This window comes from Callorhinus ursinus, unplaced genomic scaffold, assembly GCF_003265705.2.
Source record: "Callorhinus ursinus isolate GAN/ISIS: 27379988/994484 unplaced genomic scaffold, GSC_fseal_2.0 scaffold2, whole genome shotgun sequence".
NCBI classification, from domain to species: Eukaryota; Metazoa; Chordata; class Mammalia; order Carnivora; family Otariidae; genus Callorhinus; species Callorhinus ursinus.
In genome coordinates this window covers 51903339-51929172 of record NW_027397064.1, presented here as the reverse complement: position 1 = coordinate 51929172, position 25834 = coordinate 51903339, and the positions used below count along the sequence as shown (strand labels likewise).

General features: G+C 35.5%; 1 protein-coding gene across 4 annotated transcripts in view; it reads right to left on the bottom strand.

Annotated features, from left to right (window-relative positions):
- The window catches only part of SESTD1 (SEC14 and spectrin domain containing 1), a 133789-nt gene that overhangs the window by 40372 nt on the left and 67583 nt on the right, over positions 1–25834 (bottom strand). For all 4 annotated transcript variants that reach the window (XM_025849227.2, XM_073881826.1, XM_025849220.2 and 1 more), the window contains 4 exons: positions 15370–15483; positions 14072–14169; positions 11805–11860; positions 10052–10263 (listed from right to left, as the gene is read on the bottom strand). In XM_025849227.2, coding sequence (XP_025705012.1) covers positions 10052–10263; positions 11805–11860; positions 14072–14169; positions 15370–15483 — 480 coding nt within the window. The remainder of the gene's footprint in view (positions 1–10051; positions 10264–11804; positions 11861–14071; positions 14170–15369; positions 15484–25834) is intronic.

Below are 25834 nucleotides of genomic sequence, written 5' to 3'. Positions count from 1 at the left end.
GTGAAAGAAGTCAGTCAGAGAAAAGTACCATATGATCTCACTCATATGTGGAATTTAAGAAACAAAACAGATGGGTGATCAGCAGAGCAAGATGGCGAAGGAGTAGGAGACCTGGATTTCATCTGCTCCCAGGAATTCAGCTGGATAGGGATCAAACCATTCCGAACACCTACAAACTCAAAAGGAGATCGAAGAAAAGAATAGCAACAACTCTCTGAACAGAAAAGCGACCACTTTCTGGAAGGTAGGACGTGCGGAGAAGTGAATCTGAGGCAATATTCGGGAGGATAGACGGTGAGGGAGGGGGTCTCCCTCGGCCGCTTCTGTCAAGTGATAGAGCCACGGAGCACAAAACTGGAACTTTTAGAAGTCTGCTCCGCTGAGGGACATCGCTCCAGTGACTAAGGGGGGGGGCTGGAAACCTCACGGGACAGTGTGGTCTCAGGACCCATGGAGTCACAAAAAGACCAGGGGTACCTGAGTGCGGCAGAGCTCCTGGGTATCGGAGCGGGGAAGCCGGCTGCAGAGACGGAGCCAAGGCACGGGCTCTCAGCTCCAGGTTGCCATAAACCATGATCCATGGCACAGTCTGGCCACTGCTCCTCTAGCAGGGACCCAACAAGCAGCAGATCTGAGGAGACTCCCTTTCCTCCCCTAGGAGGAGCGGCGCGGGAGCGCACCGCAGGGATCTGCTGGGTTTGAAGACTCCACACCAGTCGGGTGCCTGAGATAGAAACACTGGGTCACCGGCCGGGTGAGCACGGAGTGTGGCCGGAGACCGGGCAGATGGGAGTGACCAACTGCTTTTCTCTGGGGGCTCACTGAGGAAGGGGGCCCCGAGTTCTCGGCTCCTCCAGGGTGGAGATTGGGAGGCCGCCATTTCCACTCTTGTCCTCCAAAGCTGTACGGAAAGCTTGCAGGAAACAAAAGCTCCCCAGAGCAAACCCGAGCAAATTACTTAGCCCGGACCTGCAAGGGTGGGGCAATTCCGCCTCCGGCAAAGGTATTTGGAAACCACGACAACAGGCCCCTTCCCCAGAAGGTCAGCAAGAATAGCCAGCCAAGACCAAGTTTACCAATCAATGAAAAGGGCAGAACTCCAGGGATACGGGAATACTGCACATAGAATTCACGGCTTTTTTACCATGATTCTTTAGCCTTTCAAAGTTAATTTTTTTTATTTTTTTAATTTTTCTTTTCCCTTTTTCAAACATCTTATCAATCCCTTTATTAAAAAAGTTTTATTTTTCATTTTTAGAGTCATATTCTATCCCTTCATAGTAGTTACCCTTATTTTTGGCATATACATATATATAAGTTGTTCTCTCTTTAAAATTTTGAGATACAATTTCTTCTAACAGATCAAAATATACCCTAAATCTCTAGTGTATGGCTTTGTTCTAGTCTCCTGCCTGAATACATTCTCTTCTTTTTTTTCTTAAATCCTCTTCTTTCTTTTTTCAAACAACTTCTTATCAATTCCTTTTATAAAATTTTTTATAGTTTTCATCTTTACAGTCACATTCCATCCCTTCATCGTATTAACTCTTATTTTGGTACATATATAAGTTTTTCTTTCTTTAAAATTTTGGGAGGCACTTTTTTCTAACAGACCAAAATACACCCAAAATCTAGTGTGGCACTGATCTATGCAGCAGCCTGATCATATTTGATCATATTCTGTTTTTTTTGTTTTGTTCTGGTTTTGTTTTTTACCTTTTTCTTTTTTCTTTCTTCCCCTTTCTTTTCCCCTGGTTTCAGGTCTTTTCTGATTTGTTTACAGTACGTTTTCTGGGGACGTTCTTACCCTGTTAGCAGTTTGTTCTCTCATTCATCTATTCTCCTTTCGACAAAATGACAAGACGGAAAAAATCACCTCAACAAAAAGAACAGGAGGTAGTACCGACTGCCAGGGACCTACTCAATATGGACATTAGTACGATGTCGGACCTAGAGTTCAGAATCATGATTTTAAAGATACTAGCTGGGCTTGAAAAAAGCATGGAAGTTATTAGAGAAACCCTTCCTGGAGAAATAAAAGAACTAAAATCTAACCAAGTAGAAATAAAAAAGGCTATTAATGAGATGCAATAAAAAATGGGGGCACTAACTGCTAGGATAAATGAGGCAGAAGAGAGAATTAGCGATACAGAAGACCAAATGATGGAAAATAAAGAAGATGAGAAAAACAGAGATAAACAAATACTGGATCACAAGGGCAAATTTCAAGAGATAAGCAATATGATAAGACGAAACATTAGAATAATTGGGATCCCAGAAGAAGAAGGAGAGAGAGGGGCAGAAGGTATATTGGAGCAAATTATAACAAAGAACTTCCCTCATGTGGGGAAGGAAACAGGCATCAAAATCCAGGAGGCACAGAGAACCCCTCTCAAAATCAATAAAAATAGGTCAACACCCCGACATCTAAAAGTAAAACTTACGAGTCTCAGAGACAAAGAGAAAATCCTGAAAGCAGCTCAGGAGAAGAGATATGTAACCTATAATGGTAGAAACATTAGAGTGGCAACAGACCTATCCACAGAGACCTGGCAGGCCAGAAAGGACTGACATGATATATTCAGAGCACTAAATGAGAAAAATAGGCAGCCAAGAATACTATATCCAGCTAGGCTGTCATTGAAAATAGAAGGAGAGATAAAAAGCTTCCAGGACAAATGAAAACTAAAGGAATTTGCAAACATGAAACCAGCCCTACAAGAAATATTGAAAGGGGTCCTCTAAGCAAAAAGAGAGCCTAAAAGCAGCATAAACCAGAAAGGAACACAGACAATATACAATAACGGTCACCTTAGAGGCAATACAATGGCACTAAATTCATATCTTTCAATATTTACCCTGAGTGTAAATGGGATAAATGCCCCAATCAAAAGACACAGGCTATCAGAATGGATTTAAAAACAAGACCCATCGATATTCTGTCTGCAAGAGACCCATTTTAGACCCAAAGACATCCCCAGATTGAAAGTGAGAGGGTGGAAAACCATTTACCATGCTAGTGGACACCAAAAGAAAGCTGGGGTGGCAATCCTTATATCAGACAAATTAGATTTTAAAACAAAGACTGTAATAAGAGATGAGGAAGGACACTATATTCTACTTAAAGGGTCTATCCAACAAGAAGATCTAACAATTGTAAATATCTATGCCCCTAACACGGGAGCAGCCAATTATATAAGCCAATTAATAACAAAAGCAAAGAAACACATTGACAACAACACAATAAGAGTGGGGGGCTTTAACAACCCCCTGACTGAAATGGACAGATCAAATAAGCAAAAGATCAACAAGGAAATAAAGACTTTAAATGACACAATGGACCAAATGGACTTCACATATTCAGAAGAGTCCATCCCAAAGCAACAGAATACACATTCTTCTCTAGTGCCCATGGAACATTCAACAGAATAGATCACATCCTAGGTCACAAATCAGGTCTCAACCGGTACCAAAAGACTGGGATTATTCCCTGCATATTTTCAGACCACAGTGCTTTGAAACTAGAACTCAAGCACAAGAGGAAAGTCGGAAAGAACTCAAATACATGGAGGCTAAAGAGCATCCTACTAAAGAATGAATGGGTCAACCAGGAAATTAAAGAAGAATTAAAAAAATTCATGGAAACCAATGAAAATGAAAACACAACTGTTCAAAATCTTTGGGATACAGCAAAGGCAGTCCTGAGAGGAAAGTATATAGCAATACAACCCTTTCTCAAGAAACAAGAAAGGTTTCAAATACACAACCTAACCTTACATCTAAAGGAGCTAGAGAAAAAAAAGCAAATAAAGCCTAAACGCAGCAAAAGAGAAATAATAAAGATCAGAGCAGAAATCAATGAAATAGAAACCAAAAGAACAGTAGAAGAGATCAACGAAACTAGGAGCTGGTTCTTTGAAAGAATTAACAAGACTGATAAACCCCTTGCCAGACTTATCAAAAGGAAAAGAGAAATGACCCAAATCAAGAATATCATGAATGAAAGAGGAGAAATCCAACACCAAAGAAATACAAACAATTATAAGAACATATTATGATCAACTATATGGCAGCAAAGTAGATAACCTGGAAGAAATGGATGCATGCCTAGAGATGTATCAACTACCAAAACTGAACCAGGAAGAAATAGAAAACCTGAACAGACCTATAACCACTAAGGAAATTGAAGCAGTCATCAAAAATCTCCCAACAAACAAAGCCCAAGGCCAGATGGCTTCCCAGGGGAATTCTACCAAACATTTAAAGAAGAATTAATACCTATTCTTCTGAAACTGTTCCAAAAAATAGAAATAGAGGGAAAAATTCCAAACTCGTTTTATGAGGCCACAATTACCTTGATCCCCAAACCAGACAAAGACCCCCATCAAAAAGGAGAATTACAGACCAATATCCTTGATGAACATGGATGCAAAAATTCTCACCAAAATACTAGCCAATAGGATCCAACAGTACATTAAAGGGATTATTCACCACGACCAAGTGGGATTTATCCCTGGGCTGCAAGGTTGGTTCAACATCCGTAAATCAATCAACGTGATACAATACATTAACAAAAGAAAGAACAAGAATCATATGATCCTCTCAATAGATGCAGAAAAAGCATTTGACAAAGTACAGCATCCTTTCTTGATCAAAACTCTTCAGAGTATAGGGACAGAGGGTACCTACCTCAATATCGTAAAAGCCAGCTATGAAAAACCTACAGTGAATATCATTCTCAATGGGGAAAAACTGAGAGGTTTCCCCCCTAAGGTCAGGAACGTGGCAGGGATGTCCACTATCACCACAGCTATTCAACATAGTATTAGAAGTCCTAGCCACAGCAATCAGACAACAAAAAGAAATCAAAGGCATCGAAATCAGCAAGGAAGAAGTCAAACTCTCACTGTTTGCAGATGATATGATACTGTATGTGGCAAACCCAAAAGACTCCACCTCAAAACTGCTAGAACTCATACAGGAATTCAGTAAAGTGGCAGGCTATAAAATCAATGCACAGAAATCAGTGGCATTCCTATACACCAACAAGACAGAAGAGAGAGAAATTAAGGAGTCGATCCCATTTACAATTGCACCCAAAATCATAAGATACCTAGGAATAAATCTAACCAAAGAGGCAAAGGATCTGTACTCAGAAAACTATAAAATACTCATGAAAGAAACTGAGGAAGACACAAAGAAATGGAAAAACGTTCCATGCTCATGGATCAGAAGAACAAATACTGTGAAGATGTCAATGCTACCTAAAGCAATCTACACATTCAATGCAATCCCCATCAAAATACCATCTACTTGGGGCGACTGGGTGGCTCAGTCGTTAAGCGTCTGCCTTCGGCTCAAGTCATGATCCCAGGGTCCTGTGATCGAGCCCTGCGTCGGGCTCCCTGCTCCGCGGGAAGCCTGCTTCTCCCTCTCCCACTCCCCCTGCTTGTGTTCCCTCTCTCGCTGTGTCTCTCTCTGTCAAATAAATAAAATTCTTAAAAAAATAAAAAAATACCATCCACTCTTTTCAAAGAAATGGGACAAATAATCCTTAAATTTGTATGGAACCAGAAAAGACCCTAAATAGCCAGAGGAATGTTGAAAAAGAAAAGCAAAGCTGGCAGCATCACAATTCTGGACTTCCAGCTCTGTTACAAAGCTGTCATCATCAAGATAGTATGGTACTGGCACAAAAACAGACACATGGATCAATGGAACAGAATCGAGAGCCCAGAAATGGACCCTCAACTCTAAGGTCAACTAATTTTTGACAAAGCAGGTAAGAATGTCCAATGGAAAAAAGACAGTCTCTTCAACAAATGGTGTTGGAAAAATTGGACAGCCACATGTAGAAGAATGAAACTGGACCATCTCCTTACACCACACACAAAAATAGACTCCAAACGGATGAAAGACCTCAATGTGAGACAGGAGTCCATCAAAATCCTAAAGGAGAACACAGGCAGCAACCTCTTCGACCTCAGCCGCAGCAACTTCTTCCTAGAAACATCGCCAAAGGCAAGGGAAGCAAGGGCAAAAATAACTATTGGGATTTCATCAAGATAAAAAGCTTTTGCACAGCAAAAGAAACAGTCAACAAAACCAAAAGACAACCGACAGAATGGGAGAAGATATATGCAAATGACATATCAGATAAAGGGCTAGTATCCAAAATCTATAAAGAACTTCTCAAACTCAACACCCAAAGAACAAATAATCTAATCAAGAAATGGGCAGAAGACATGAACAGACATTTTTCCAAAGACATCCAAATGGCCAACAGATACATGAAAAAGTGCTCAACATCGCTTGGCATCAGGGAAATCCAAATCAAAACCTCAATGAGATACCACCTCACACCCGTCAGAATGGCTAAAATTAACAAGTCAGGAAACGACAGATGTTGGTGAGGATGCGGAGAAAGGGGAACCCTCCTACACTGTTGGTGGGAATGCAAGCTGGTGCAGCCACTCTGGAAAACAGTATGGAGGTTCCTCAAAAAGTTGAAAATAGAGCTACCATACGGTCCAGCAATTGCACTACTGGGTATTTACCACAAAGATATAAACATAGGGATCCGAAGGGGTATGTGCACCCCAATTTTTATAGCAGCAATGTCCACAATAGCCAACCTGTGGAAAGAGCCAAGATGTCCATCGACAGATGAGTGGATAAAGATGTGGTATATATATATATAATGGACTATTATGCAGCCATCAAAAGGAATGAGATCTTGCCATTTTCAACAACATGGATGGAACTGGAGGGTGTTATGCTGAGTGAAAAGTCAATCAGAGAAAGACATGTATCATATGACCTCACTGATATGAGGAATTCTTAATCTCACGAAACAAACTGAGGGTTGCTGGAGTGGGGGTGGGGTGGGAGGGATGGGGTGGCTGGGTGATAGACATTGGGGAGGGTATGTGCTATGGTGAGCACTGTGAATTATGCCAAAGTGTTGAATCATAGATCTGTACCTCTGAAACAAATAATGCAACATATGTTAAGAAAAAAAAAAGAAGTAGTTAGCAAGAGGGGAAGAATGAAGGAGGGGAAATCGGAAGGGGAGACGAACCATGAGAGAGGATGGACTCTGAAAAACAAACTGAGGGTTCCAGAGGGGAGGGGGGTGGGGGGATGCGTTAGCCTGGTGATGGGTATTAAAGAGGGCACGTTCTGTGTGGAGCACTGGGTGTTATGCACAAACAATGAATCATGGAACACTACATCACAAACTAATGATGTAATGTATTGTAACTGACATAACAATAAAAAAATTTAATGAAAAAAAAGAAACAAAAGAGATGAACATATGGGAATTGGGGGAGGAGAAAGGGAAACAACCATAAGAGACTCTTAACAATAAAGAACAAACTAAAGGTTGATGGAGGAAGTGGGTGGGGGATGGGCTAGATGGGGGATGGGTATTAAGGAGGGACCTTGTTGTGATGAGCACTGGGTGTTGTATATAAGAGATGAATCACTGAATTGTAATCCATAAACCAAAACTGCACTGTATCTTCATTACCTAAAATTTAAATTAAAAAAAATTCAACATGTCTAAAACCAAACTCATGATTCTCCATACCCTTTTCCACCCACACCTAAACCCAAATCCTGTCCAGTGTTTCCTAACTGACCAACAAGACCACCCATCAAGTCTTGCAAGTCAGAAAAATGATTCATCTCTGATATTTTCTTTTTTATTTTTTTAAAGCTTTTATTTATTTATTTGAGAGAGAGACAGTGAGAGAGGAAACACAAGCACGGGGAGTGGGAGAGGGAGCAGGGAGCCTGATGTAGGGCTCGATCCCAGGACCCTGGGACCATGACCTGAGCCGAAGGCAGGAGCTTAACGACTGAACCACCAGGCTCCCCTCTGATATTTTCTTCTTACCCTTACTCCACCACTTTTCTTCTTGGGATTTGGCACCACTGCAATTTTACAACTATTTGTGTAATTATGTAATCATGCACCATAAAAGTGGGAACGTAGATTATTCTTACCATTATATTCTACCTAGCCCAAAGTCACATTGTAGACATTCATTTTTTGAATGAGTGAGCAAATAACAGACATTATTTATAGAAAACTCATTATATGCTAAGCACTATTTTATAAACATTATTTTCTTTAATCTTTGTAGCAGCCCTATTAAGTAGGTATTATTATTATTGTTGTTGTTGTCATCCTCAGTTTACTGAGGAGGAAGCTAGGGCACTGAGAAGTTACATTTCCTTCCTGAGAAAGTAAACAACTTGGAAATAGTAGAAAAAGGTGGACCCAGATCATGTAAATGACTTGTATATCACTATGCTATTCTATATTTATGGTTTTCAAAGATACTCTCAAGCTACTTGGCTGAAGTTTACCTGGGTTTAATACCATCTATAACTTATAAATATATTACAAAGAAAAAGTTATCTACAATTAATGTATGCTTAGAAATCTTTAGTGTATATGTGGCTATCATGAAAAGACTAAATCTTTTTGCCTGGAATTCAAGATCTTCCATGATCCAACTTCTTCCTTCCTTTGAAGCCTTTTCCACTCTAACACCCTGATGTTCTAGTCAGGGGTCAGCAAACTACTGCCTGTAGGCCAATTCTGACTACCCATTATTTTTGCAAATAAAATTTTATTTTAGCACAGCCACACACATTTGTTTATATGATGTCTACACACTACAACACCAGAGCTTAACAGCCATAGCTGTAAGAACTGTACAGTCCACAAAGCCTAAACATTTACTATTTGGCCCTATTTTATAGGAAAAGCTAGCCAACAATGGGACCAGACTGATTGACTAGAGCCTAGTACAAAGAAAATAAATAGATACCATTAATCAAGCACTGGATTCTTTCAACAAACCTTTCAAAAGAGGTCTTGTTACCCTTGTTTCGATTAATGAAAGAAGGGAGGAAGGGAAAGAGAGAGATGTTAAAAAAGAAGTCCACTGAGGCGCAGATGGGCGAATAAAGTGACCACGATCACAGTAAGTAAGTGGAGGAACTGGGATTTAGATCATACTTGCTGACCATACTTTATAATTCAAACCAAAAACTTCCCATGGTGCCTTAAAGAGCTTGGGATTTCATGCTGCTAGTGTTTATTTATGCTGTTCTTTCTTCTGCATAAAATGCCAATTCTTCTTTAAAACTTAAAAAGAGGTGCCTGTTGAAATCTTTACACATTCTTGGAGAAAAAGTTCAACTACTACCTCCTCTGCTAAATCTTCCTAGATTACCTGCAGCCGGGGCAATAATCCCTCCTATAGATGCCCACAACACTTCTGTCATCCCCTTTAACACTTAGAACTTTATCCCTATAGCTTAATGATAGCAAAAACCAAATCTACCTTTATATTCTATAGAAAACCTAGGACAATGTCTTCTACATTTCACTGCTGGATTTAAGTAAAATATTTAATATTTATTTCTTAATGCAACAGAGGAAAATCAGAATGTGGTCTAAGTAACAGAAATGTCCTAGTATTGAGCTTTAGTATTTTTAGCCTACTCTCTTTATAAAAATCAACTCTCAAAGGAACTGAAACTTCCTAAGTATTAAATACATTAAAGGTTTCTATCAGCATCAAAAAATAATGAAATTTAATATTAAAATTCCTTATATTATATGTCATCATTTTGCTAGGGAAGAAAAACTCTTCATAATGCCTAAATTAAAAAAAAACCTAACAAGTTATTAGAAATTAAGAATAAATCAGTTATCAATAATGAAATTTTATTGCAAGAATACAGAGACCACAGATGACATTTTCCAACAACTAGTTACTTTTAAAGTTCATAAGATAGAGTGAGATGAATGCTCAATGTCATCACTGTAGAAATAATCTAGTTTTAATGAAAATACTATTTGTAAAAATGTACATAAAATAGTTTTAGTCTGTTTTGATAGGACTCAGGTTCTCTATACAGTATAACAAGGCTTAGTATAAAATCAGTCATACAGTAGAAATTATTTTTTAAAAACCCTAACATTTAGAATTTTTAAAAGTTAAATATAGTCAAATCAGACACCTACCTGCATCACCTTCTGCTGAATCTCCTCTAACTGTGTACGCTTACTACGTTGCCTACAAACTTCCTGGTAGCGAGTATACTGTTCTCGCAGTGAATCTAATAATTTCATGACCTGTGGCTGGGCCAGTAGTTCATCATCCATAGGAGACCATGAGACCCCTCCATCTGAGCCATTAAATCGACGCTGCTGTAATTCGGACAACAATTCATGCCCTTTACGAATGAAAGATACTTATAATTAATATCCATAAAGAAATACAATTCTTACTTCTCAATCTCAATTATAGTCCCTTATTTTTAGAACCTATCTGCCTATATGTCTGCCTAACTATCTACTAGGTCATAATTACTGAAATGCAATTTTTAAATATATATAGAAATAAATAGGAAATAGCATATTTTAGTACACAACTACATAGTATATTTAAATGCTATATATCATATATATCATGAATGTATATACTATATATGCTACACTAGTTAGTAAATATATGGCATATTTTTTTCTTTATCTATCTGTCATCACATTCTTGTTATTGGTGGATTCATTATTTAGGAAATTGTACCAACCAATCCTCTTTCCCTGTAGAGCACAATTACACTCTGGGATTTCTGTCTAGTATGGTACTAACTAGTATGTTTAATTTGATGGTACTAATCAATACTAAGCAGGATGTTGCAGGATTTCAGTATTAATCCATACCCTTAATCATACTATCTAAAACAAAAGTTGACAGTGTAACAGTGTATGATTAAAGGGAGAAAGCTTTATTACTGGTATGAAATAAAATTTAAATAGTCTCTATTTAAGGAATCTCTACAAAATATTAACTGAATCATGAGGGACTACACTAGTGTAAGAACTTCAATGTTATTCATATAGCAAACTCATGTAAGAAAATCCATTCATGCATGAGAAATTAAAATTGCAGAATATGCAACATCTAAAACTGGAATTTTAAAAGTGAATAAATCACAAACTGTTTTTCCAGGATAATACTATTCCAATTATTACTTAAGGACCAAAAACATATGCAGATACTTAAATTCTCTTCATCTTTATTCAGAAAAATGTCCTAAAGTTAAATGGCTTTCAATATTTAGAAACAGAATTTTTATCATGATTTGAAGGTAATTCCAATTTCTAAAAAATACCCAAAATCGTTCTAAACCTCTCTATTTCTATACTCTCTTTTTATCCCTATTCTAAGAGTCAATAGCATCTAAAAAAAGAACTTAGTGGCATATAAAGTTAATTTCAAAATACAAATTTAAAAAACTTCTTAATTCATGGGCTTTGGTAGCTTTCAAAATGTTAAATATAACCATGGAATTAAATTTTAAACCTAGAGCAAGCCATATTTTTACTGACAGTCCACTGTACCTGCTCAACATGTAGGAATTCATAGATTACAATTATTTCTTTGTTCTCTAAGGAAGTAAGATCAATATCATTCTGAAAACAGTACAGTGGAATCAATACAATGAAGATATTCAGAATTCTTTGAATTGAAATAAATATAAGTATTTCAAGGGAGAAATAATTTAACAGTTTATCATTATTAATACTTTCCAAAAATACTGTAAAGTGTATTAACACACTGTTAGGTTAAACCAAAGACCAATTTTAAAAGTCCCCTTGAGTTTCTACCACGTAATACATGTTTAATCAATTTTTATTTCATGAACCAATCAATATATGATTGGTTTACTGGATTATGATTATCAATGATAAACACTTTTTTTTATCTTACCTGTCTGAAGAACTGTTTCAGGATCAACTGATGGAAGAAAGTTTAAATCCACAGACCTGCCAAACACCACAAGAATAATTTTTAAAAACTGTATTTTTATCTATACAAAGAAAATCCTTTATGTATGTGCATCAAAACAGGAGCATATGGTGTGGAAATCTGAAGCACACTATTCTACCAGGCTAATGCCCTTAAGCATTAAGAAACCAATTAGAGATAATTAAACACTAATAGCCAAAAAAAAAAAAAAAAAAACTATGTGAAAATCACATAGTTTATTATTATTATAGTATTATTTCAAATATATTGAAGGAATCCATTTTAGTATTTTCCCACTGCATATTTATTCCAAAATTAAATGTGTAACTATATAATAACCCAGAAATGTTAACATTAAAAATGCATGGAGCCATCCTCCAATTAAGCGTTACTTATCTATAGCAAACTTTGAGAGCTACAAATAGTCTCTGATATTCATGTGCATGTGCATCCCCACGCAGTTGTACTCTCTTCCCTGTACTAACTGTGTTTCATTTGCAGTTGGACCATGCTCTGTATTTTTTTAAACACATATGGGAAGTAGAAGACGAAGGAAAGATAAAGCACATGGCAAATCAAAGCCTAGGACCTTGCTGCTGTAACTGACCGGTCCTGCTCTAAATCTTTCACTTTTGTCAATTCATCTGGAACCTCGCCTCTTGTGTAGCCTGGATGCTTCTGGAGTAATGACATTAAAAAGGTGATGAAAATTTCAAGTGGAGGGACTTTATTATCTAGGATTTAAAAGAGACTAAGTAATAACACTTGAGTTCCTTGGGGAGGAACTGGCAAATACAAGATTTTATTTGATACTTCATGTAGTCATGCAAACCAGCATTTCCCAAAGTGTTTCCCAAAACACTGAACAAGATATTATTAGATGGAGAAAAAGGGGTCCCGCCGGCATGTAAGTACAGGAAACATGTTTCTTTACTGCAATGCTTTCTCAGACCTGTAATCTGTAAATGTTCACAGTCATTCTGAGAGAGGGAAACATGATAAACAGCATTAGGCTGTGACCACGAACTAATTTTCTACAGGTACCCTCTTAGGACGTCTTTCCTGAGGAAAATGACCTTAAGAAGCATCAAACTTACTCTGCTGGGCTACTCAGAAAGCTAGAGGTTTGGCTAATTTTTGTCAACCAACTTGTGTGACGTTTTCAATTCTTAAACCATAGCATAGAGTGTATGAGTTATCTATACACACATTTACGCACATGTCAAAATTTTACATTTTATATTTTTATATGGTATCTACAGGACAATAATGTTCCTAAGTGCTTCCTGTGACTGTAACTCGATTTCCACTCAAACCATTTGTTTTCACATTTTCACTTTGCTTTAATCAAGATTTGGTGTTTAACTCTGACCTTTCTCATATCCCTCTCACCTTATTATAAATGTATTATAAATGTATATTTATATTATAAATATATGTGACTATATTTGTATTCAAGGAATAACAAGATGCATTTTATCAAGGTTCCATTATATTTTTAAGGTCTGATTCAAAAGACGTAGGCAAGGATGAGTGTTGATCCTTTCAAATTTCCTAATGAAAAATTACTGTTCTAGTAACCACTTTGTTGAGAGACCAGAAAGGATTAATTTGCTTCCTAAGGAGCTTTTAACCTGGGGAGAAGGATTTGGCTTACCAACAAAAAAATGAAAATTGTTAAGCTTGTAAAGTTGAATGGAATCTGTTAAAATGATAAATCTAAATAGTTACATTTAGATAATACAACTGAACAATTACTTCATCCAGTGTCATAAACACTAAATTCTCCAAGTTGAACTCACAGATATCACATATTTTATAAGGACCTAGGAGTTCTAGAAGGTAAGCATTTAAGAGGTATTTAAATAAGGTTATAATAATTTTATTTCAAGCTGCAACCTCTTCCATAGTCTTCACAAGCAAAATAGAACTCTAAAAAGAAAATGGTTTCATTTTGAAAATGTGTTCTTGCAAATGAATTTTTAAGGTAAATACATTTTATTCATCAAAAAGTCTTTTGTAGAGAAACTTTGATTCAAATCAAGAAATTTTACATGTAAAGCAAATTCTCATGAATTAATAAATAAATTTAATTCAACTTTTATATGTCAATTTTGACTGGAGAATTGCTTACACCTTACTTCTTTTAGCTTCCATTAATAGAGATATTCTTCATCAGGTTCATCATAGCTTTGCAAAGGTATAACTCCAAGACACCAGCCACCTACCTTTCTTTCTCTTGCTGATTGCCTTTATCACTTCCATTGTTAATCAAAGCAAGTTCATCCAGTAATGATGTAGATTCTTTTGTAAACTTCTCAAAAACCTACAATATGAGATTTTGTTAACATATTAAGAATAATCTTAAAAGTTAATGTTTACATAAGGATTTTCAGTTAAGCAGAATACAATTAGCCAGGCAGAATTCCCTTTTCCTCTCTTGATGTCACTTAGTACAATTCAACCACCAGTGCACAACTTAAAGGACAGAAGACAAAACCCCCCTTCCAGAACAATGAATAGTTTCAATGGATAAGAAATTTTTTAAATTTAAATAGGATAAGAAATTATTTTTATTCCTCAGACAAGTTTATTTTTATTCCTGTGTTTTATGAAGAAACATCTGCACTAGTAAGTTTAAACTACATGAACATGATTTAGACCAGTATTAATCTTCTAATTCCAGTTACAGAACATTTATGTTTTTCTATCACTAATCCACACTGGTTGCATATACTAAAGAGTTTTACATATAAGCATGTAGCATAAAAATAAACTAGTTATAACTTTAACATGGCTTCTTAAAATATTTCTAAAAAGGGACTTGGGCAAGTCTGTTTATAATAAAAGGGACACTCATTTGCCTGAATAACTGTCCAAATATGATGGAAATTGGTTATCCATTCTGAAATATCCAAGTTTATTATTCTTCAATAAAGTTAAGCTTATACAGTTGACTCTTGAACATGTTTTTGGGAAGTCAGAAGTTACATACAGATTTTCAACTCTGCGGAGGGTTAGTGCCCCCAACTCCCATGTCATTCAAAGAATAATTGTAATCTAAGCGGAGTTAATAGAAGTAGTTCTTTTAGTCCCCAGCAGTTCGATTAAACAATGCCATAGCATGCAGAGGAGTTGACTTCAATCTGGCCAAAGATACATTTTCAGAAATGAAAACCTTAACCTGTCACACTGCTCTTCAACTCAAACTGATATTTAAATATCCTCTCTGAAAATGGTACATCAACTAGATTACCTCTTAGGAAATTGTACTACTCTGTCATTCAACTAAAATATTCACAATTTTGACTAGAAATACTGCTACAAATGACAATAGCAAAAGCAAACACTATGAGTCTAACTGCAGAGTATTTGCCTTCAAGCATTATGCTATCATGTGGTATGCACTATATTTTATTTTTCTAACAAAGAATAATCTACATGTTAGTTAATTAAAATGATAAAGTTACCAAAATATGTCTTATTTGTATGTAATAACAATTTTATCTCACTGTAATATACCAACCAGTCTCTTATTTAACCAGTCCATGTGATCATAGGTGAGACTCCCACCAAAATCTTCTGTTAACTGGCATGGTTCTATGTAACGAGTCAATTTATTGGCAGACACTAAAATAACCTATAAAAGTAAAAAGAATCATTTAGTAAGCCAATGTTAATGGCCATGAAAGCAATAAGGAGGTAAAATCAGGTTAAAATATGCAATACTGTTTCCAAAATGATGATATATTATCATGTATTTAATTAATACAAGATTTAACACATTAATAGAAGCATTTAAAATCAATTAAAAATTGTGGATATCTGCTAATAAGCTATTATAAACCATATATAATACATTTTAAAAAATGAGACATAGCTGAGATGAAATATTTTCAAAATTTTATTAATATTAATAACTTCTTGGTAATAAAAATCAGTTCCTTTGATACAATGTAGTCAGCAAAAAAAATTAGCCTTAAAATTAGCTAATTATAATAAGATGATAAGCACAAATAATAATAAATCTGGCAATCAAAAAAGTATACACTTTAAAGTTTCTATAAAATTTTTTGATTATATATTAACAAAACATGTCCTGTAACATTAGAGTAAAACTCAGGATAACATATACTAATATTTAATTTGAAAATCAGAACTAAAAAGCAGGGAGGTCAGGAATTCATAAACTTGAAATTCACATATTAAGGTGAGAATCTTTTAACACTGAACTTTAAAATATTTTAAGTACAAATTATAGAATGACCTAAGAGATCGTGCACTAAATAAAATTTCAATGAGGATATACAGGAATATAAAAGAAAATATATGTGTGAGAGAAAGATACTCAAATGGTAATACTAATGCAAAAATGATACATGGACATTTTAATTCCCCCCCACCCAAAATGTGCTAGTAAAACATGTTTAATGTGTATGGCTGGAAAGAGCACCATTCACATCCTAACAATAACAAAAGCCAGAAAATTTTAACTTCTGTGGAACTTTCTCTGAGAGCCAAGGTCACAGAAAAATTACCTACTCTGAAAACAAAGAAAAGACAGCACCATAGAGAGAAAGCTGGAAGGGAAGCCTACAAAGTGGCATGTGCAAAGTTTTTGGGGATGATGGAATTCTTTGGTATCATGACTGTGAGGAAGGATTTATATCTATATCTGTTGGTCAAATCTCATAACTACATGTACATTACTGCTCAATAAATCTCACTTTTTAAAAAATTTAAGAAAAAAGACAACAACAAAAACAACATAAGGACTTGTGGGCAAACTACTAGAGAAAGAAAGAAGGAAAAGAAAAATTCAGAAACATTCCCAATATGCAAAACTGGGTACATCCATACCACATATGAAGTTATAATATAAACACTAATTGAGGGGAAATTACCAAAACTGCAAACTGCTTTGCTAAAGGGGGGGAAGGATAAATCATCTTAGTAAGATACCAAAAACATGGTATCAAAAGTTCATAAAACTATCAACGAAAAATGGATCCAGCATAATAATTAAACTTTGTAACAAACTGCTACTGATAATAACACATTAAGTCCAAACTAAAAGCCTTAAACATTTATATTAAAAAAGAAAGGGTAATGAATAATGAATTAAGTGACCTACTTAAGTTGGGGTCAGGGAATAGTGGGAGAACAGAATACATCCAAAGAAAATGGAAGAAGGTGAAAAAATAAGAAATAAAGCCAAAAGTTTTCCCCCCAAAAAAACTAAAATAAAATTGACAAATTTCTGAGACAATAAAGAAAAGCACAAATAAATAATAGTAAGAGTGAAAAGAACACAGCTACATTGACAGCAGTGGTTTAAAAGATAATACGGACACAGAAAAATCTTGTCAATAACGATGCAAATTTAGAAGAAATGGACAAATTCCTATAAGAAATCATTTATCAAAATTGGCATAAGAAAAAACAAAACACTTACAACCAATGAAGTAATCACTAGACTCCATTTTCAGTAATCATACCCTTAGTGATAATTTAGTATTGTTATTCTGAGATCATTTGATGAGTAAGAAAGCAAATGATTAATATAAGACATTCTAATTCTGCCATTCCTGAGATCCTTGAGAAATGAAATTCTTGAGAAGGAAGATGTAACAGGGGATAAGTTACCATTATGCTCTTCAATTTGAGTTGGAAGTATCCATTTAAACTCATGATGTATTTCATCTTAAATAAAAATACACACACTATTCTCACACACAAATCTAGTTCTGACCACTGACAAGTTTAGAAAGGATGACCAGTTCTGTAGAAACGCACACCTCTAGCATCCAGACTGTTACTCCAAATACCATTTCCCTCTAAAGGGAATCAGGGCTCCTTGGAGAAATGGCCAATTCCAGATCTTGGGGCTAGGAACATTCATGATGAGCTTAGACCATCTTCTAACCCAGGTTTCAAGAGAGGTATCAAAGATTACTTGGGGGGAGCCTGGGTGGCTCAGTCGTTAAACGTCTGCCTTCGGCTCAGGTCATGATCCCAGGGTCCTGGGATGGAGTCCCACATCGGGCTCCCTGCTCAGCGGGAAGCCTGCTTCTCCCTCTCCCACTCCCCCTGCTTGTGTTCCTGCTCTTGCTGTGTCTCTCTGTCAAATAAATAAATAAAATCTTTAAAAAAAAAAAAAGATTACTTGGGTTGTACCAAAAAGCTTGAAAAGGCTTCCAATGGCCAAAGATGGAAAAATTTGCATATCAATAAAAATAATAAATGCCATATTTTGAAACATTAAGTATGTTGAATTCAATGAGCTCATACTGATACAAAAGAAACAATCATCACTGGACTATACTGGGGAATAAATTTACTTTATTGAAAGCTAGCAAATATAGGGAAATAGGCATTCATCTCACCTTTCATATACAAACTGTACCACTGGGTAAACAAACAATGAAGGTAAGTTTCTCATTATTGATGTGTTCCAGCTAGTGAATGAAAAAAGAATAGAACTAGAACATTACCATTTTAAATCTTTAATAAATCCAGGCACTAAACATAAAGGGCCACTAGCATCACAAAAAAGATAACCATTATGAGTTTCATGATCAAGGAACACATTACCCCTAACGAATGACCTTGGAAAAGAAAATTAAACATGAATCTAATCAACTGTCTAAATCCAACTATCAATTTATAGAAATACAGATTCAAAAAGGCAGCAGAATATGTTAAACCACACCACACAGATGCTTGCTGCAATGAAAAACTGTAAGACAAACAACAACCTGGTCTCTTCAAGAAAAAAAAATACATAAGAAAGGAGAAAGAAAAATTAATATTAAAAAGCTTTATTTAATGATTTAAATATAGGATCCCACAACCAATAATAAGAGAATTACATATCCTTTTCAAGCAAGCATTAAATATTTAAAAACTTGACTATGTCAGGGCATAAAGAAAGCCTTGGTATATTTCAAAGGCACTAGTTGAAAATATTCTATCTACTTGGAAAGGGATCTCAACCAATCACAATATGTCAATACTATTTGGATCCTGATTCAAATCAATCAATCAATCTGTGTATATGCGTAATTTATATATAAACTTATAAGTAAGTTTTAAAATATATTATTTATACATTTTATGTATAGCTCAATCCTTTTATGATATTAAATAATTATAAATTTGAAAACAACTAGCTCTTTGACATTAAAAGGAATTGTTTCTTTTAAGGTATAATAATGGTATTGGGTTATACTTTTTTAAAAGAATCTTTATGTTTTCGAGACACATAGTAAAATATTTACAAATAAATTCAAATGTCTTCAATTTCCTTCACTATAATAATATCCCCAGTCTTCTTTGAGGGAAGTGGATAAGGGTAAGAATGGGGCAGGATGGACCATGGTTTGATAGATGCTGGAATTGGGTACAGGAATGCTTGGAGTTAACTGTAATATTTTGTTTACTTTTTTATGTGTTCATAATTATAATAAAAATACTAAAAACCTAACATACATATATATATATACATATATATATATAAACTCTCTTTTAAATGAATCTTTTCAGAAAGAATATACCCAGCCAGTTTACAAGTTTTAAAAAAATCAAAGAACAGATCATTTCAATCTTTTTTAAGTGATACATATATATGTTTATATACATATATGTTATATGTTATATATATATATATTTTTTAAGATTTTATTTATTTATCTGACAGAGAGAGCACAAGCAGGGGCAGCAGCAGAGGTAGAGGGAGAAGCAGACTCCCCACTGAGCAGGGAGCCCGATGTGGGGCTTGATCCCAGGACCCTGGGATCATGACAGGAGCTGAAGACAGATGCTTAACCAACTGAGCCACTCAGGTGCCCCCAGATCATTTCAATCTTAAATAAATGCTTCCAGAGAACAGAAATGCAGGGAACACTCCCAGCTCATTTTATGAGACTAACATTGATACCCAAGGACAATCTGAGAAAAGACCATACGACTTGCAAATATGAAGTATTAGCAGTGAAAATTTTAGACACAAGTGGATATATAAATTAGAATGCTTTTTTGGAAAGCAGTTTGGCATTATCCTAAAAATCTGAACATTTGTATAACCTATGCCTGGATAAGCTGCAAACAGAGAAAACCTCATACATGTTTTATCAGGAGACATGTACAAGAATGTTTGTAGCATATCATTCATAATGGCAAAAGAATGGAAACAACCCAAATGTCCATCAACAAGAGAATAAGTGGATTGTTTTTATTCACACAGAAGAATAACTTTAGCAATGAGAATGAATCAACTACATCTACTGCAACAATATGCATGAACCTACCTACAATGAGAGAGAAAAGCAGGTCAGTGAACATTAAAATCATACCATTTTTAAAAAGCTTAAAAACAAGTGAAACTAATACAATATTTAGTAATAAATAATATATTTAAATGGCAACTGTAGAGATATAAATATAAAAAAATAAAAGATAAACACTCCCTATTTTCTTCTGAAGATTTTGTCTTTCACATTTAAGATTTTAATACGCGCGTACACACACACACACACAGTAAGAAAATGAACAAAGGATGGATAAATACAAATAAATGCCTTTATTTCAAGGTATGGCTATTTCGGTTCTTAGGTTGGGTCATGGGTATTCAAGTGTTTGTTTTAGTATTGTTTTGTATATATACACATTTTTAAGAATATGTACCAAATACTATATTAAAAAACTGAAAACAGAATCAAGAAAGAATCAAGAGAAGGGAACAAGTAACAGAAGGGGCACGATGAGATCTCAAGCGCCAACTCAAGAAAGTAACTTCTCTTTGGCAGCACTCAGGGAGGTTACAGGGAGAACAAAGGAAAATCTAAAGATGGTAGTAACAGAAAAGCTGAGGGGGGTTATATGCCTTTTTTTCCCATTTAAAAAGTAAAAGAAAAGATACAGAACATCAAATTACATTTTTGGTTAGTTTAGTAACAGCAAACTATATTATGCGTAAATGGCAATTAATGTAATCTCTCTTGTATGACTTTAGCATATCTCAATTTCACTGTTTTACTATTTAGGTAACAATAAGAGCTAATTAAAATAAACATCTTAACATTTTTTTAAAATAAACATCTTAGAATAAAAAGAACAGAAAAATATTATTCTTTTATTGAAAAACTTGTCACAGACAGCTTTATCCTCTTGTTGCAATGTAGCTTATTTGGACTAGTTCTCAGAGACAGGCATGACGTTAAACTGTCACTGTAAGTGGAGTCAGGCCACAGGAACGATCTCATCTGCCAGCAAGTCCTTCTGGGATCTAGGCAGGCACGTCCACAAAGTCGGCTCCTAGGGAGAGCCTTTTCCTTTCTCCAAAGTGCCTAGCAATCTATTAACTAGACATACACCAACAATGAAACAGAAACATGTATTTACTCTATGAGGAAATAAACTACTTTGCTAAATTGAGCACCAATTCACATCTGAAAAGATATTCCCAGAACACTCTCTCCTGAAAAGACAACTGAATAGAAAACATAATGAATGTGAAATATAATGAATGACATCTCTGCTCTTCTACTGTGCCTTCTTTGGCACAACAGTCTACTTAAGCACTGAAAAATATCTCTTGAAAAATCTATCATGTCCCTTATATTATAATTTAACTTTTAATGATGTGTTATTCATTTGTTCAACATTCATTATTTAATAGGAGTTAAATTTATTTATTAGAAGTATTATTAGTAGAAGTTATGTGTTCTAGTGCTGAGAATAGAAGGATAAATAAGATATGTTTCTACAAAGGAAATGAGCTTTTTATTTCTGCAGTATTCCAGAGAGAGTTGTGCAGTGCTTTCACAAAAAGAAGAAGATTAAAGTTTTCTGGTTTATTTCTACAGCCTTTGTTAAAAATACTCTAAATCTAAATGTTGTCGTCACCTTGATGTAACAGCACAGAGGGACAAAGGTTTTACAGGAATATGCCAAATGATTTCCAAATTCCTGTCTTAGGTTAAACACCGTTATAACTGAAAGGATACTAAACTAGGAGCCAATTACTCCAGGTTTGTGCCCCAGCTCTGCCACAAATTCACTAACCTTGTAAGAAGTCAACCTAAATGAAATCACCCCAGTTATTTCTCCAAACTGTCAAAGAAGGCACCTGCATTAAACTATCTATGATGTCCCTTTAAGCTCTTAAGAGGATTCTAATGAGTTGTCATCCTATACATTTAATTTGGGCCATTCTCTCTACTATATGACTTATCTTGCCCAATGAAGAGCATTTGTCACTTTTTACACACACTGGTCTCACAAAAAAAAAAAAAAGATGTTAAAATAAATATTATAAACAAGAATGTAGAAATATATATTTTGTAGTACCTAAATACATTAAAGTCCTTGGTAACAGATTTCAAGTTTAATAAGTCAAAGGGAAAATTTGCAATTTTTCAGTTATATGTAGCAAAAGTTTACTTGTATCCGAATATTTCTTTTAAAACCTTTACTCCTAAAATCAACTTAAATGCAAATAGTACGGATTTACTCTTTTATGACATAAAATATACTTAAGAATATACCCTCTCTTAGGACATATAATTCGTAAAGAAAAAAGTTGGCTTACTATTATATTTTTACTTATGCAAAACAGACAATAAACAAGGGAATATCACAATTATAGACACCTGCATAAAACTCACCTTATCATTAGAAAATATTTTGTACAATCTATATTATAAAAGTCACTAATGGCTGTTAAAAGTGAAAATAGAACTGCCATGTAGATATATAGGGCTGTATCAACATCAAAGGTATCTCAAAGCTAAATAACAGTTTGAACAATCAGCAGACTGAAAATCACAACCACTTAAAATTAACAACCTAAGGAACTATCCACTGTGATGAAATATGTTTCCACTGAAAGAATTTCATCTTTAAAGAGGGTGAGGGCTAGAAGTGCAGAGGAAGCTGGCAAAACACCAATAACTGATTTCATTTTGTTAGATAATGTTCAAATAGAATAAAGGAAGAAAAATTAAGAAGAGTTTGCAGTAGTAGGAAAGAATTTTTCTGTATGAAATGCCAAATATCTAAGTATCACCATTTTGAAGTGAGTCAGGAGTGGCATCCATAAAAGGAAAGAAAAGCCCTCCTCCCGATGCATGCATAGCTTAAGTACGCTCTGTTTGCAAAGGTGAATTAAGTATCCATTTGCCTTTGGAAAATGACACCATTTGCCAGAATGCGGGGTATAAATTACAACTGTCTCTAAGATGACCAACCAAGTTTCAGTGAACAAACAATTCAACTCTACTCCAGCGCTGGCAAGCATCACAGAGAAATGTGATTTCACAAAAAGAGCAAAATCAAATGCACAAATAAAAGAAACTGTTTTTCTGGGGGTGGAAGGGCAGGGTGTAGGCCTGAAGTAAAATTGGAGTGCTGAGAAAGGAAACTGTAGAGAAGGAGATTTCTGGAAGTTGGAAAAGCACAGAAACAGATTAGAAAGTAAATAACCTACATTAAAAAAAAAGAGAAAGAGAGAAAACTGACACATATCGAAGTCAATGTGGTGAAACAAATTTGGAATCCCACACTAAGTGATTTTCTCTAAACTATTTATTACAGCTCCTCAAGTTACAAGATACTGGTAAGATTTCTTATGTGTCCTTTCTATTAACAGTTTTGAAAGAGACAACTAAAACAACTTTTAAACTTTTAAAAGTTTAAATATGAACCAATGCAAAATCAGGGTCATTTTATCTTATGGAAAATGTTTTATTTCCTGGCAACAAAAAGCGGAAAAAGAAGGAAGAAAAAAAGATAATCAAATTAAAAAAAAAAAAAGTCCAGGCCTCCCCAAAAATAATCATCACCAAAATTAAAAGCAAAATTAGAAAATAAAGGCCCAAAACATCACTTATGTCTAATCCCTTTCACCCTATCATTCTTAATATGAAAACATGAAAATAATGCCATAATTGCTAAATATTCTATGGAAATATTTTCCAAAACTACAAAGTTGTGAAAATCTTAAGTGACTATTTAATGAGTAAGAAATAACACTGTAAACCAGAGCAAAAACATTCAAAATTACAAAGAACCAAATGTGCATTATTGTATTAGAATATTAATTTAAGGGGTGCCTGGGTGGCTCAGTCGTTAAGCGTCTGCCTTTGGCTCAGGTCATGATCCCAGGGTCTTGGGATCGAGCCCCGCATCAGGCTCCCTGCTCGGTGGGGAGCCTGTTTCTCCCTCTCCCACTCCCCCTGCTTGTGTTCTCTCTCTCGCTGTGTCTCTATTAAATAAATAAAATCTTTAAAAAAAAATATATTAATTTAAACATACTACAGTACTTTATTATTTCCTGCAGAACTTTCTTTCATATATATATACACACTAACAGTATCACCTATTCTAATCAAGTGATTGTTAGAAAAACTATATTCCACCTTAAAAGCAAATCTCCTTAAAAATCAAACAATCCAGGGTGCCTGGGTGGCTCAGTTGGTTAAGTGACTGCCTTCGGCTCAGGTCATGATCCTGGAGTCCCGGGATCGAGTCCCGTGTCGGGCTCCCTGCTCAGCGGGGAGTCTGCTTCTCCCTCTGACCCTCTTTCCTCTCGTGCTCTCATTCTCTCTCTCTCAAATAAATAAATCTTAAAAAAAAAAAAAATCAAACAATCCCGGGGCGCCTGGGTGGCTCAGATGGTTAAGCTCTGCCTTTGGCTCAGGTCTTGATCCCAGGGTCCTGGGATGGAGCCCCACATATGGCTCCCTGCTCCACGGGAAGCCTGCTTCTCCCTCTCCCGCTCTCCCTGCTGTGTTCCCTCTCTCGCTGGGTCTCTCTCTGTCAAATAAATAAACAAAATCTTTAAAAAAAAAAATCAAACAATCCCTTACCTCGGGAAAAGATGGTACCACATACTCAAGATTTCATTTCTCAAAAAAATATACATATAAAACAATACGTATTCCTAAAGTACTGAGCATTTCTTAAGACTGGCTCACTGGTAGTATTTCCCAAAAAGTTATGAAAATCTCATGAACACTCTCCATAGCATTCTATTTTATCCTTTTTCCCAGAGTATAACATAGAAGTAGTATATAATGAGCTTAAGAAAGGATTTACTAAATTATTAATATTTAAAAATACTGAATTGAACTTCATTAAACCATTTTATTTTTTTTAAAGATTTTATTTATTTATTTGAGAGAGAGTGAGAGAGAGAGAGCACATGAGAGGGGGGAGGGTCAGAGGGAGAAGCAGACTCCCTGCTGAGCAGGAAGCCCGATGCGGACGGAACTCGATCCTGGGACTCCAGGATCATGACCTGAGCCAAAGGCAGTCGCTCAACCACTGAGCCACCCAGACGCCCGATTAACCATTTTAAATAACATATTATATACCAAAGTAAAAAAGACCAATTTTGACTTTTGGCATCTAACAAATGGCATTCATGATCTTTCATTTTAAAATAGTTACGACAGGGACACCTGGGTGGCTTAGACAGTTAAGCATCTGACTCTTGGTTTCGGCTCAGGTCGTGGTCTCAGGGTCATGAGAACAAGACCCACGTCAGGCTCTGCACTCAGCACAGAGTCTGCTTGAGATTCTTTCACCCTCCTACCCCTGCTCTCTCTCTCAAATAAATAAACCTTTAAAGCAGTTATGTAAGACAAAGAGTTGAGTCATTTATAAAATTATCTACTTTCATGTTCAATTTTAAGACTTCATATAAATTAAGATGAAAAATGGTATTATATCTTCAGGGGCACCTGGGTGGCTCAGTCAGTTAAGCATCTGCCTTTGGCTCAGGTCATGATCCCAGAGTCCTGGGATCAAGCCCCACGTTGGGCTCCCTGCTTAGCGGGGAATCTGTTTCTCCCTCTGTCCCTCTCCACTGCTCATTTTCTCCCTCACTCAAATAAATTAATAAAATCTTAAAAAGAAAGAAAAAGAAAGAAAGAAAGGAAGGAAGGAAGGAAGGAAGGAAGGAAGGAAGGAAGGAAGGAAGGAAGGAG